The sequence below is a fragment of the Geospiza fortis genome, unplaced genomic scaffold (assembly GCF_000277835.1).
Source record: "Geospiza fortis unplaced genomic scaffold, GeoFor_1.0 scaffold23, whole genome shotgun sequence".
Classification (NCBI taxonomy): domain Eukaryota; kingdom Metazoa; phylum Chordata; class Aves; order Passeriformes; family Thraupidae; genus Geospiza; species Geospiza fortis.
This window is the reverse complement of record NW_005054303.1, coordinates 9,910,961-9,923,773: the sequence shown is the minus strand read 5'-3', so window position 1 is coordinate 9,923,773 and position 12,813 is coordinate 9,910,961. Positions and strand designations below refer to the sequence as shown.

General features: G+C 39.9%; 1 protein-coding gene across 1 annotated transcript in view; it reads left to right on the top strand.

Moving 5' to 3' along the window:
• Positions 1–12,813, top strand: part of SYNE2 (spectrin repeat containing nuclear envelope protein 2) — a 158,116-nt gene that overhangs the window by 17,430 nt on the left and 127,873 nt on the right. Inside the window, 13 exon segments of the mRNA XM_031066314.1 lie at positions 546–710; positions 2,592–2,704; positions 3,406–3,562; positions 5,162–5,252; positions 5,412–5,599; positions 5,764–5,928; positions 7,144–7,317; positions 9,508–9,666; positions 9,918–10,091; positions 11,023–11,148; positions 11,307–11,462; positions 12,120–12,331; positions 12,577–12,652. Coding sequence (XP_030922174.1) covers positions 546–710; positions 2,592–2,704; positions 3,406–3,562; positions 5,162–5,252; positions 5,412–5,599; positions 5,764–5,928; positions 7,144–7,317; positions 9,508–9,666; positions 9,918–10,091; positions 11,023–11,148; positions 11,307–11,462; positions 12,120–12,331; positions 12,577–12,652 — 1,956 coding nt within the window.

Below are 12,813 nucleotides of genomic sequence, written 5' to 3'. Positions count from 1 at the left end.
TCTGATCAAAGTTTTTGGCCGATTTATGCTCAAAAGGTTATTTTGGAACACAATTATGGCTCAGAGCACAGACACTGATCTAGTGGGGCCTGGTTGGTCAGTGCTTTGCAGTGAGGTTGGCTGTGTTGGCTCAGATTGGGATGGGTAGGGCCATGCTGGGGATTGCTGTTTGTGGAAGAGATGTTCCCCTGTCAGTCCCATGACAGACAGAAAGCTGTTCATCTCTATTTCCCCCCCTATTTTTGCAACTAGTTCACTATAAATTTTCCTGTTTCTGGACCTTGGGATGGTCATCAGCAAAGGATAGGGATGCCTAATTCTCTGTGGTGTTGCAGAGGTTATGGGCTGGCAGCAAACCTGGGTTTGAGGTAAAAGGGACTGTTTTAGCTGACTTCACTGGAAACTCTTTTTGTTTTTTCGACAGGCATGAGGGAGTGGGTTCCTGGGATGTCTTGAGCACCATCTTAGGCAGCTTATATCAGCATCTTGGAGATGGGGAAGAAAATAATAGTGAGAGATTTAATGCACTTGTTTTCCTTTTAAAGATTACCAAGTGGAAAGCAAAGCTGGACCAGATGTTGCCCTCCCCTCTGGATAGCATTGAGGCTTGGCTCCAGGAGGTGGAACGTCTGCAGGCAGAAGATTTGCCTGATTTACAGGACCCATTCAAAGCAATGTCTGTCTTCAGAGAAATAATTGTAATATTTAAGGTATGCTGATCACAAAGGAAATTCTGCTTCAGTTTGACCTGGCAAAGCACTTGTTATGGAATTGCTGTTTGACATTTTGGGAAGTGGTGTGCATGTGTTTGTCTTCTGAAGATGAAAAGCTCTTCTGAACATACCTTTGAAGGATTATGAGTTTAATTAAATAACTGCATGGGTCTATAAGGCAGGTTTCAGACTTCACTGGGGGGAGATTAAATTTGAGTACTGCCTCAATGAGTAAATTATGCTATTCTTTTTTATGTGGTTCCTGCAACTTGTTTGTTTGTTAAGTAATAACACAGGATAATTGCATCTTTATCTTTAAATCTATGCTTAATGCATACCTATTCAGAAAAGCACTTGAGCTTAAGGTTGCATTCCAGGGAGTTCAAGAAGTTTGTGTGTTTAAAAGTTAAATAGTTCAAGAAGTTTGTGTGTTTAAAGTTAAATATTTGCTGAATCACTCTGTAGTTCCATTCAAGGCAAGGATATTTTGATACCTTTGTCCCATGCAAGTTATTTATTCTGATCTTCACATATTTGCATAGATAATAGTTTAAACATCCTTTTGAATTTGAAAGTTGTGAAAGAGTATATGTGTTGATGCCTGGATGGTGATCATAATGCCATACTTGGGTTTTTTATAAACAAATTTGCTGGTTTTGTGACATTGTCCTTAAAATGAATTTGAAAGAACTGGCAGTGGAGGTTCTTGAAGTGGCTTAATAACACCACTCTGTTCTACTGTTTCTAGTCAGGTCCTGATAGGAGAGATGGCTTTTTAACTGGTAAGAGCTTTGCCAGTCTTTAGCCATTTGATTAAAGATTTTTGTTGTGCAACCTAAATACTTAAAGCATTTTTAAGAATAAGATAGAGATTGATGTCATTTCTTAAGGCGTTTATTTTTTTCCCATTAAACGTAGAGATAAAATAATGCCATTCCTTCAGAAGAAGAAACACATTAATGCTTGATTTCTACCAAATCCTCTTTTCTTGATGGGAAGACACCCTGCTGAAAATTTTTTCCCCTTTTAGTATGTTGTGTGTAGGGATCATATTGGCAAGGTGGTACCTTATAATGCAAACTTTACTTAAGGTCTAGGAAATTATCCACCAATGCTCATAACTGTCTGACTGATACAGTGTTAAGATTACAAAATCCTGTGTTAAAAATCTATGCACTGTTTTGTGGTTGAGGGCTGTTTCAGGATTAAGCCATTTCTATTAACATGCTTTGTGGCAGATTTTATAACATAGAAATAAACTTATAGCTTTTTTATATGCCACTGAGAAATAGGCTTCTCTTCTGTGCAATGCATTTTATGTTTTATTTTCAGGCAGGGAATTTGGTGCTGAGACACATGCCTGTAAAATACTCCCCAATCATGGGACACTGGCCATTGAATGGTTAATTTGATACCCTGTCAGCTTGGTGTTAGACACAGATTTATTGAGCAGTCAAATGAACTATGGAGCAGGTGACATAACAGATTTATTCAACAGGTTTTGCTGTCACTCTTTGCTAAGGGATAGCAAAGAATAACTTAATACCCTGAAGCTGTTAGAATGATTTTTGTTTTCTCCTAAAGATGATAGTGAAAGTGCAGAAGAATCTGATAATGGGAATAGTGTATGGTCTGTGGTCCTTATATTTAAGTAGATGCACAGTGATAAGAGAAATCAGGTAGTATTGCACTAAATATGCACTTCAGAAGGTGTTTAGGTAAATATTTTCATTGCACTTTAATGAGTAAAGACACTGGGAGATTGTCTTGTGCTGACTAGTTCCTAATAGCTCCTTCCCTAACAGCAGGTGAGCTGGAGATTCCCCGATGAAATACTCTAGATCAAAATGATGGCTTACTGTGTCTTGTTCTCCCCAGGGCTTGATGGATTGTTTTGATTCTCACTTGGACACCCTTCAGTCATTTAAGAATGAAGATGAGAAGAATATGCCACTAGTCTTGCCTGAAAAATTAGAGGAAATGAAAAGAAGGTTGTGATGCTCAAATTCCCTCTACTTCATGTTGTATTCTAGCTCTGCTGTTGACTGGCTCTGCTGTTCTGAACAAAGCACATAATTTATCCATGCCTTGCAAAAAAAAGCATTTTTGACCTAAACACAGGCTGACTGTCAAGTGCAGCAGGCAGGGATCTCTCATTGATCCAATGAATGTTTAATTGTGTGTACAGAGTAGAGCTCATTAACAGGACCTTTTCAGATGCCCTTTGCTGGTGGGGATATAAAACAACCACTAGGGATAGGAAACTTGAATATTTTCAACGTAAAAATTTCCCTGGTGGCAGGGATTCTCTAAACTTCTATTTCCACCATTAAAAATCACTGTAATCTATAGCTTGTACTACCCCAAATATCTGTTGGAGGATATTTAAAAAAATGACCAGTGAATCTGTATCCATAACCTGACATGCTTTGACATGCAGGTGGCAGATGTCCCTTTCTTGGGCATTTAAGGTTTTTCATACATTGAGTAGACAACATTTACTGCTCAACTGTTGCTGCTTAAAAAAAAATGAACTGTTGCTATCTTATCTATTAATTCCTGTCATAACAACAACAACAACAAAGTTTACATATATGTAATTTTGATTTTTTCAGGATAAAATCCTGATCCATTAATGCCTTTTGTATCCAATGGTTTTGAATAAACTTTTGGAACTATTTTCTGTTTGCAGATTTAGCAACATTCGTTCTACAAACCCCAGCACTTTTCTTGAATACCACTATGCACTGTGCTCAGCCATTGCCAATGAGGTGAAGTTAAAGCTAAATATCTGGGATGTGAAATATGGGGCAAAAGAGTCTGTGGAATCACTGCTGGAAAATTGGAATGTAAGTTTCAGATATATGTATCACACCCTGATGGTAATTCTTCCCCAGCTCTTTTTGATTCAATCTTATGTCATCAGAAGATATTGTAGCTGGTAGAAGCATGGTGGACTGGTGAAATCTCAGATTTATTCAAAGAAGGACAGGTAGACCTCCCTAGAAGCTTTCCTTGCCCCCAAAATCTTCCATTTGGCTATGAATGAGATTTCTTTCTTCAGTTTGGAGAAGTAACGCAAACCATGACTGTGATTTTCTCTCTGCCTGTTTTTATTCTTTATTGTGAAGATTTCTTTCTTTCTAGATTATTTGTAGAGCCAGCTGCAGCAGCCCTTCCCTATCTCCAATCCACAGAACCGTCTCTGGGGTATTTCAATAGTTGCTTTCTTCAAAACCAGCCATTATTCACACTGCTGCCTCTTCCTTTTCCCAGCTTCTTTACCTCCTTATGCTTTGTGGTGAATATGAATTGTCTTGTTCTATTACACTTTATGCTTAGCTCAGTTTGTGGACTCAAGTCATGAAACTGATGTAGGGTTTTAGGAGGGGATGGATTGCCCAACCCCAAATACTGACAAAGGAAACTGCATCAAGAGTAGAGGCAGAGGTGAAAATGCTGATGCCTCCAGTTTTTCCTCATCTCGAGTTAATGGGATTCCTTGTGAATTCTATCTTAGTGGACTTTCTCAGAGGATTCTCAGGCTGGCAAATCCACAGTTAAATTAGTGTGAATTTCACCAGCCTCAGTACTGTGGAAGGAGGCAACAATAGGTTGTATAAAACAGCAATTTCCTGAGCAGTGTCAGTCTCACCCCGTGGTGAGATGGTCATGCAGAGTTAATCTTTGCCGAGTTTGTTGGTTCAGTTGGTTTCATAAATACTTATTATCATGTTGTTTCTACAGTTGTGGCTCATGGTCTTGCTCAAGCTGATAGAATGCAGAACTTTGCCAGGGAGTTTAGGGCTTGTTTAGGGTTTAGGGCCCAGGCTTGTCACAGTCACAAGGGACGTTGTTTTGTACCCTGCTGGGTAGGACATTCGTAGGAGTGGGGAGTGCTGGAATGAGATCAGCTCAGAGGGGGGCTGAGGATCAACCCTCACTCCCTGTGCACACACAAGTGTCCTCCTCTGCTCCCATTTCTTCCTCTTTCACCTTCTCCACCCCCAGTTTGTTTTGATCTGTCAGAAATGAGGCACCTCAATGTTTCTGTGCATGCAGGGAAGCCCACCTTCTGCCTTCATCACATTTTGGCTTACGTGACTAAATTCTACCTGACTTGTTCTAGATGCCATTTCTCAGTATTGCCCTGGGGCTGTAACTTTTTGAAGCAAGCAGTCCTGACTCATGCAGGGCTGTGGCTCAGGCAGTGGCATTCAGGTATTCATAGTTCTATTTACTTTACTCTCTGTACAAGCAGAGTCAAAGAACAATTTTGTTTCAGACTAAAGGGTGCAGCTGAGTTGCTGGGTGGGCTTTGCTCAGTTTACATTTAAACTGTAGGTTGTAGGCTCATATTGCAAAAAAAAAAGTCCCAAGCTGTATTTCTTACCTAGTTTTTGTGTCATTCAGTGTTACCCATATCAATTACTTTTCATTTTGAGCAGAATTTCATTGAAGAAAAGAAGCTTGAAACACAACTAGACACTGCTACTCACATTTGTGAAGACTTGAAAAACATAAGTGGTCCTGACCTGGGTAAGCTCATGCACATTAGTTGGTGTGTAGATCTCTATATTGAAGTAAAATGCTGCCACCAGTTTTAATTCCATCTACTGTTCCATGTAAGCAGTGTTTCTGTATAATTAACCTCTCTGTTCCCAAATGTATAACAATAATTCCTATTCCACATCCTAGCTGGAGATCCTCAAGAAATCAGCAAACTTTTGAAGACAGTGGAGTCAAAGATTTCTACATGTAAAGAGTACATTTCCAATGTAAACACCACCCTACAGAAAGTCCTGTCCTCCTGGAGTAATTACACAGAAAACATCCACTTACTAAAGACATGGCTGGAAGAAAACAGAAATGAGGATCCAAAAGAGGTACATAGTTGGATTTCTCTTTGTTTGACAGAGATACTTCAAAGCCTCCTGGAAGAAAAACATTAAATCTCACAGTGGCTGCTGTTGTTGTTTTTCTGCTTTTCATTGTGGAAATAAATGTTTGACAGGGTTCTGCTTAAAATTATTTCAATGCCTCTGTCTAGATCCCTGCTGAGGTACTGGCAAAGAGGAATTCGATTCATGGCTCCTTAAATGAAGCTGGAAACCATCTCATTGAAGTCAGCAAAGAGCAAGTTGGATCAAATATTGCCAAAGAGCTGAAGAAACTGAACAGGAGATGGGCAAAGTTCATCAAGAGGACACACTTTGTGAGTTACAAGTCACTATTACTCTTTGCCATGCAGCCTTCAAAGTCATCTTTCCTAGATTTACCAGCTTGCTAATCAGAGATTGATCAATCTTTCAGTCAACTCAAGGTTGCCAGTTTTAAAGCTTGAGGAACAGAGTACACAGCAGCATCCCATTCGAAATTTTTGTGGCTCAGTAAAATTCTCATTATAACAGGATGGAAAACGTTCAATTTTTAAATTGAAATCTCAAAACCGCTTACAAAAGGAAATCTTATTGCAGAATGAAGCTCTTAATTCAGTGCTCGGGGTGGAAATAATCAATTTAGCCTGTGTTAAATTTTACAGACTCTGTCTTAGCTACTAGAAAGTAATTATTGCTGCATAGATATTTCTAAGGTTGTGCAACTTTTCACCAGCTCACTTGACAGGTTTTTAGGCTGCTGTAAATCCCTATACAACCTGCCTAATGTTATACATATTACAGTCCCTAGAGTGCTTTCGCAAGAATGACATTTTCACTCTGCCTGGGAATATTAGAACTCTTAATTTTCTGAGTTGAGCCTTTCATTGACATTTATTAAAGGTACTGCTGTGACAGTAAACGGTGGCAAAAAATTACTGCTACATTTTTGTAGGAGATGAGCTTAGTGAGAATGCAATAAAATCAAAGGAAGCAATCAAAGGGCGAGGGAAATCCAGAGTTTGCTAGAAAAACCTTTAATAAGAGATGCTTCAAGGAAATATATTGAGGAATCAGATAAGTGAGGTGCAAGAAGCCTGAGTTATTTTTGTGGCATTGCTTTGGACATTATGGCTATCATATATATTTTATTTATTTTTTAATATAAAATGCAAGACCAAATGCTTGAGCTCTGGCCTGTGACTGCCAGTGTGTTATTGTCAGCACACTTCCTGATCTTGATTTGACCAACACCAGCTGCTGCTCTTGGACAATTCCCTGCTGTGGGCTGGGGGATGCTGCAGCCCATTCTCCATAGTAGTGTGGCTACTTATAAGGGAGGGGACAAGGGGACAGACTGTGCTGTCCCACCTGCCCTCAGGGCTGAGGAACTGAGCTTCTCTTGGTTTATTTATCAATATGTTTGGCATTTATTTCTCCTTTGATCCCTGTTGAGTGCTAAAGCTGGGAAGTGACCCAAATGGTGACTGTGTTGGAGGAGGGCAGTGGGGAGATGATGGGAATGAACATCTTAGCTTTCTCTTTGTTGCCAGATTGGAGAGGAGAGCACAAATGCTGCTGAAGAGACCACAGAGCTTCCAAAGAGCCTGGAGAAAATTGAAGAGCTCCTTGGAGGGGTGGACAGCTGGGCAGCAGAGATGGGACATCTCCTTAGCAAGATCAGTCACAAGGAGCCTGTGGAACCTGAGCTGGAGGAACATTTGCAGGTGAAAATGCTGCTTGAAGTACTTGTTCCTCAGATTCTCATCTTGCAGCACAGATTTGTGGCTGGGGTAAAATGAGGCATCATCAGTGAAGCAGAACTTAATGTGCTTTTTGTGCTGTAATATTGTAAAAAGTCAAGACAGTGCTTGTGCCTTGTTGTTATTTCTCAGGATCACTCCCAGATGAGCTGTGAGTGAGCCTTCCACCATCAGTGTGTCCAGCTGACCAGCAGGTGCCAATGAAATGCTGTTGGTGCCACTGATCAGCAGCTTGTTCTTGAGTGATATTAATTACTCCTGTTCAGCAGAGCACTTGGAGCAGACCAGAGCTCTGCAAGTTGCCAATTTGAGTAGTTTCCCTGGTCATACAAGGCTTTTGTCATCTACTCTCCAATGCAGGGAGGAGGTTTGGGACACCTTGGCTGTATTCGGGGCTTACCCATCAAAAATTGGGATACTCAGAAGTCTTTTCAGCAGCATGTGGGGTTATTTGGGAATCTCATCTTATAGGTAGTTTTAGAAATATCCTCAAAGAGCGCAAATTAACTTCTAACAATAAATTTCACTAGTCAGTACGCTTTCCCATGTCTCTCTGCCTGAGATTACCCCCAGCTCCCAGCAGATGGCAGGTGAAAATCTCTGTATATAACTCAGCAGCTTCAATACAAAGTCTGATTTATTTTCTTCACCTGCTAGTGAAGGTGAGACAGAATAAAGATGCCAAGCTTTGCACTGAAGAAATTGAAGCAGTGTCTTATGTTGCCTTTCCTACTTCTGCAACAGGGCCTCTATAACCTAATGGCGTGAAGGTGGCAGTTACACAAAGGAGGTTGCATTGAAACTCCTTTGTGTAAGTGCTGTAAATAAACAGAAATACTCTTTATTTCATTTAACCTACATACAGTAACTATGCACTAGAATCTGTGTTAGTTTTCTCTTGCTTTGTGCCTTCTTGCAGAGTGCTTAGCTGTTGCATTTGGGTAATGCCTTACAAAAGAAAAGCCTTGTAAAACTATAGTTTAAGCCCTACTACTCCAGCTAAGCTAGCAACTAGCTTCTAAGTTCCCATGTGAAAAAGTCATGAAAATGGGAATCAGTTAACACAACAATCTATTCTTGTAAGAGAACTGTTCACACCTACAAAAACAAAGAGTCTGTCCCATGAGAATCTGTGAAGAAAATATATAAACTAACCAAAAATAGAGAAGTTTATTAAACATACACCCTAGCCATTTAACAACCAAGAACTGAATATCAGTGTATTGTTAACCAGTTAGCTTGAACACAGTGCCTTCTGATATTCCTATGAAAATATGAACCATGCAACAAAAATTCAGCTTTTCTGCAGGAAGAATCAAAAGCCCTGTCTCTTTTTACTGCAACATTTACCTGAGAGATTTGGAAGTGTGAGAGACGAAAAGGATCTGTTGATCTTTTTGTAATCATGGGCATATGTTTATAAAATAAGCCTCATTTGGCAGTGTGACTCTAGTTTGTTAAAAAAACCATGAAATAACAAAGGACACCCTGAAATACAGCCTCCAAACATGTGGCTGGCATTGTACCTCCATGTCTGGGATCACTCGTTACCTGCAGTACAATAGGTCAAGATCCAGAATAAAGCTCTGATTATGATTAGGAGAATGCTAATTGACAACTTCAGACAGGAGAAATGTGTTGAATATTCATAGATAGAAACAGCTCTAATAAGGACTTTTCATGATAAATATTCAAACATGGCACACTACTCCTGCATGCAGAGTGCCCAGCTGCTTTCCTGCCTTGCAGTGCTGAATACTACAAGGAAATCTGAGCCTTGGTGTGTGCTCACTTTGGATGACTTCATGATCAGATGCTGCATATCCAAATGTGTGGTTTCATTTGGGAAGCTGCTTGGATGAGAGAGCACGTTTTAAATACACATCTCATTGGCTCTGTGGCAAAGACACAGGAGGTGTTGCACTGGCAGAAAGAAATTGCTTCAGCAAACAGAATCCCCTGTGGATGGCAGCAAATTTCTTTCTCAAAACAGAGATTTTACAGTGCAGTACACTGACCGTCACTGGAATGTGAGGCTTTCCTTTAGCAAGGATCAGCCATCCATGATCAAAGCTGGCTTTTTCACTCAGTTTGTTTAAATAAAAAGACAAATAAACACTTGTAAAGGCTTCTAATGCTTTTTGTTCAAATCAGAGTTTGGCTGCAAGAGGATCCTCGTGCCAAGACCAAGTTGTGGCAGCAGAAGAGATACTGCAATCCCTGAGGCAGAATGTTTCAAGTCAGGTGTTTCAGCAGCATTCTCACACCACTGGGCTGGAGGCACGAATTAAGGAAGCCAGAGACAAAGTAGAGGTACTCATTTATAAACACACAGATATCTCTAATTTTACCATTGCAGAGCATGGAAAACTCTTTGTCAGTCGTGTGAAATAGAAAAGGTTCTGTGCTATTGGAATCAGTCTCCCAGACTCTTGTCAGGGCAAAATCTAGAACATTTCCAAGATCAGTATCTCAACTTGAAAAACTTGAGTGATGTTGTGAAGCAATAACTTTGTGTAATTACTGACACTCAGGTGTGTTCTGAAAAGTCTCTTTCTTCCAAGGCTGTCATGGGTGATCTGAACAACGTCCTGTCCAAATCTGAGAAGAAGCCCTCAGAGAAGGAGGCTTTGCTCAATTTTGAAGAATCCCAGAAAGAACTTGAGGCCTCCATTTCAAAGGCTATGCAACTTGTCAGTCAAAAATTAAGTCCTGAAGAATGTATTTCAAGATATGAGGTGGGTTTGTGTTCTGAAACAGCTGAATTTGTGTACTTCTGAGAGCTATGTGGTCTCTAAAAGTCTGAAGTAAGACAAATACTGACCTTTTTGTTTTTTTGCTATTTGCTGTTAATGCTTTGCTCAGTTTTCTGATTTAGCGCTTTATTAACTTGGCAGACAACTTGAATGAAGAAACACAAATCCTTTTGGCAGGTTATTCAGTGCCCTGTCCTAAATTACTCCATCACTCCATCAGAACTCATAATTTTCACAGCTACAGCCTTTTTTTTTTGGCCTGATCAATAATTAAGCTTCCCATCAAGAATGACATGCCTGAATTCTTGGGCAGGTTATTATAAATACTGAATCTCCTCTTTTTCCCAGAGGGTAGTTGGTAAATCAAATGTCCTATCTCAAAATGTGGATCTCTCTTAAATGGGTTTTGGAGATGGAAGTGCTCAAAATCTCTGTTGCCTGGTCTGGCAGAGAGGGCTGGGTGACCATGTGGCAGGAGGGGCACAGAGCTCATTCCAGGCCATCCTGGAGGTGCCATGGTGCTGATGGAGACCTTTCACCCTTTCACTGCCCACATCCATGGGACACAGCCTCAGGTATTCCCTAGGGAAGAGGCAGAGTTCAGCAACCTTCATCTTTTGTTTGTGGTACCAAATTTTCCCCTAAATGTTGTTACAGGAACAGCGCCTGCTTTTCTCCATAAAGCATCCACTGATTCTGCAAGCTTTTGCAGATAAAGAGGGATGGAGAATGCCCTTGTACCCACCCACAGCAGAACCACACACCCCATATGTGTGATATATACAGTGATTTATTCACATATCTTACATGCTACCAATGTCATTTTGTTAGTTAAATAAGTTACATCCAGTTCTGTTTGGTTTTCATTATGATGTCTGGGTTTTGTTTTGGTTTTTGTTTTTTTTTTTTATAGGAAGCTTTTAATGCTCTGGACAATAAAGTTCTTGACAAATTTTTGAAAGCAGCTGAACTGCTGAAAAATATTTCATCTGACCATGAGAAGCTGATGGAGGAAGATGATGTTCGTAGGAGATGGGAGGTGAGGTAATGCAGGAATGAGAATCCACTGTCTGGTCTCGTTAGGCCTGGCATCTTTGAAAGCAAATTTTTTCTTGTCACAGTGTGTTCTGGTGTTTTTACTTGTTGTGTAGCACTGTCCCACCATCTTATGGGAACAATGTGCTTTGTATTTTGCAGGCAGTTCGTCAGGAAATTGTATCCTATGTCCAGCTCATCGTAGAAAGGGAAAAAAAGAAATTTAATGCAACTTTTAAAAAAATCAATAAGCAGTTAGGCAAAGAGAAGAAACTCCTAAGCATGGATAAAACCAAAGGGCTCATCAAGGAGCATGAGGTACCTGACACATTTCCTTTTCTGTCTCTATTTGTGAATGCTTTGCTGTCCTTCTTCCTCCTTTTTGGGTTCATTATCTGTGGAGCAGGGCCGCTGTGCTCTGTGTTAAGTAAACACAGAGCAAAGAGGCCACCAAAATGATTTCTTTACCTTTTTTTACTGCAGCTATTAGTGTTCTTGCAAACATATAGAATTAACCCCTTGTTAAGTAGGTGGTATCCTTTTTCCATTTTTTCTCCCACATTTTTGGTTTTGGTGTATCTTGAATTTACTCTAGGAAGTATAATAATTGACAAGGAATATTTAAAAAATATTCTACTTTTTCTGTAGTCAGTAGGACACTTCTATCTGATGTCAAGTTGAAGAAGACTTGGGACCAAAATTAAAAATTATAGAACATAATGAATTTCTAAATCAAGCAGGAGTCAGTGTAGTCGTGTGAATATAGTAGGGAACATGTTGCCAGAAATCCTAATTTACTCTCTGGCTCTATTTTAGAAAGAACCAAGAAAAAATAAGTGTGTGTGCCTTGGTTTGACAGCTTAGACTTTTAAGAGCACTCAACCAAGATAATGGAAGTATTAAAAAATGTATGAGAATAATTTCTTATACTTGTGTTTTAACATGGGCTTATTATATTGTTTTTTCTCTGTTTAGGCCTTTTTTTCACATGAAGGCAGCATGAAGGAGCTTAACAAGTCTTTGGAAGACCTTAAAACATTGGCAAGACTCTCAGAAGAAACTGTCCCAGGGATACAGACACTCACTGCAGACTGTGAAAAAAGGCTGGAAAAGGTTCAGCAAATGGTGGCAGACACTTACACAGCACTGCTGGCTCGTGTTGGAAAAGGACAGCCCCCTCAGAAAGGGTGTGTGGCTGAGTTATGGGGTGTTGTAGCTTTATAGAACTCATTTTTACACATAAATTTTGGGATACTGCAATGTGTTTTGGTAGTACATTACTGTGGCCAGCTGTGCATTTAAACACTTAAAGTATTAAGTTGCATAAACTGGCAAGTACAATGTTTGATTATCCTTCAACACAGCTGCACTGTTTTAAACCTTGAGCTAAGATATTTTTTTCCCCGTTGTATTTAATATTTTGTTCTTATAGGAACTCCATTATGGCTTCTGAGAATGGAGAAGAGTCTGGTGCTTCTCAAGAAATTGACAGCCTTATGGTACAGGAGGTAAGAAGTCCAGACTTGCTGATGGAAAACAGTGCTCTGTCAAAGGGAGGTCATTGCCAGGAGGAAAAAGTATTTATTTCTCTTACTGTTTTTATTGTGATAAGACCTTGGGCCTCTGGTCAGAAATCCAAACCCCACTGTGCTTGTGAATGTAGACTAAG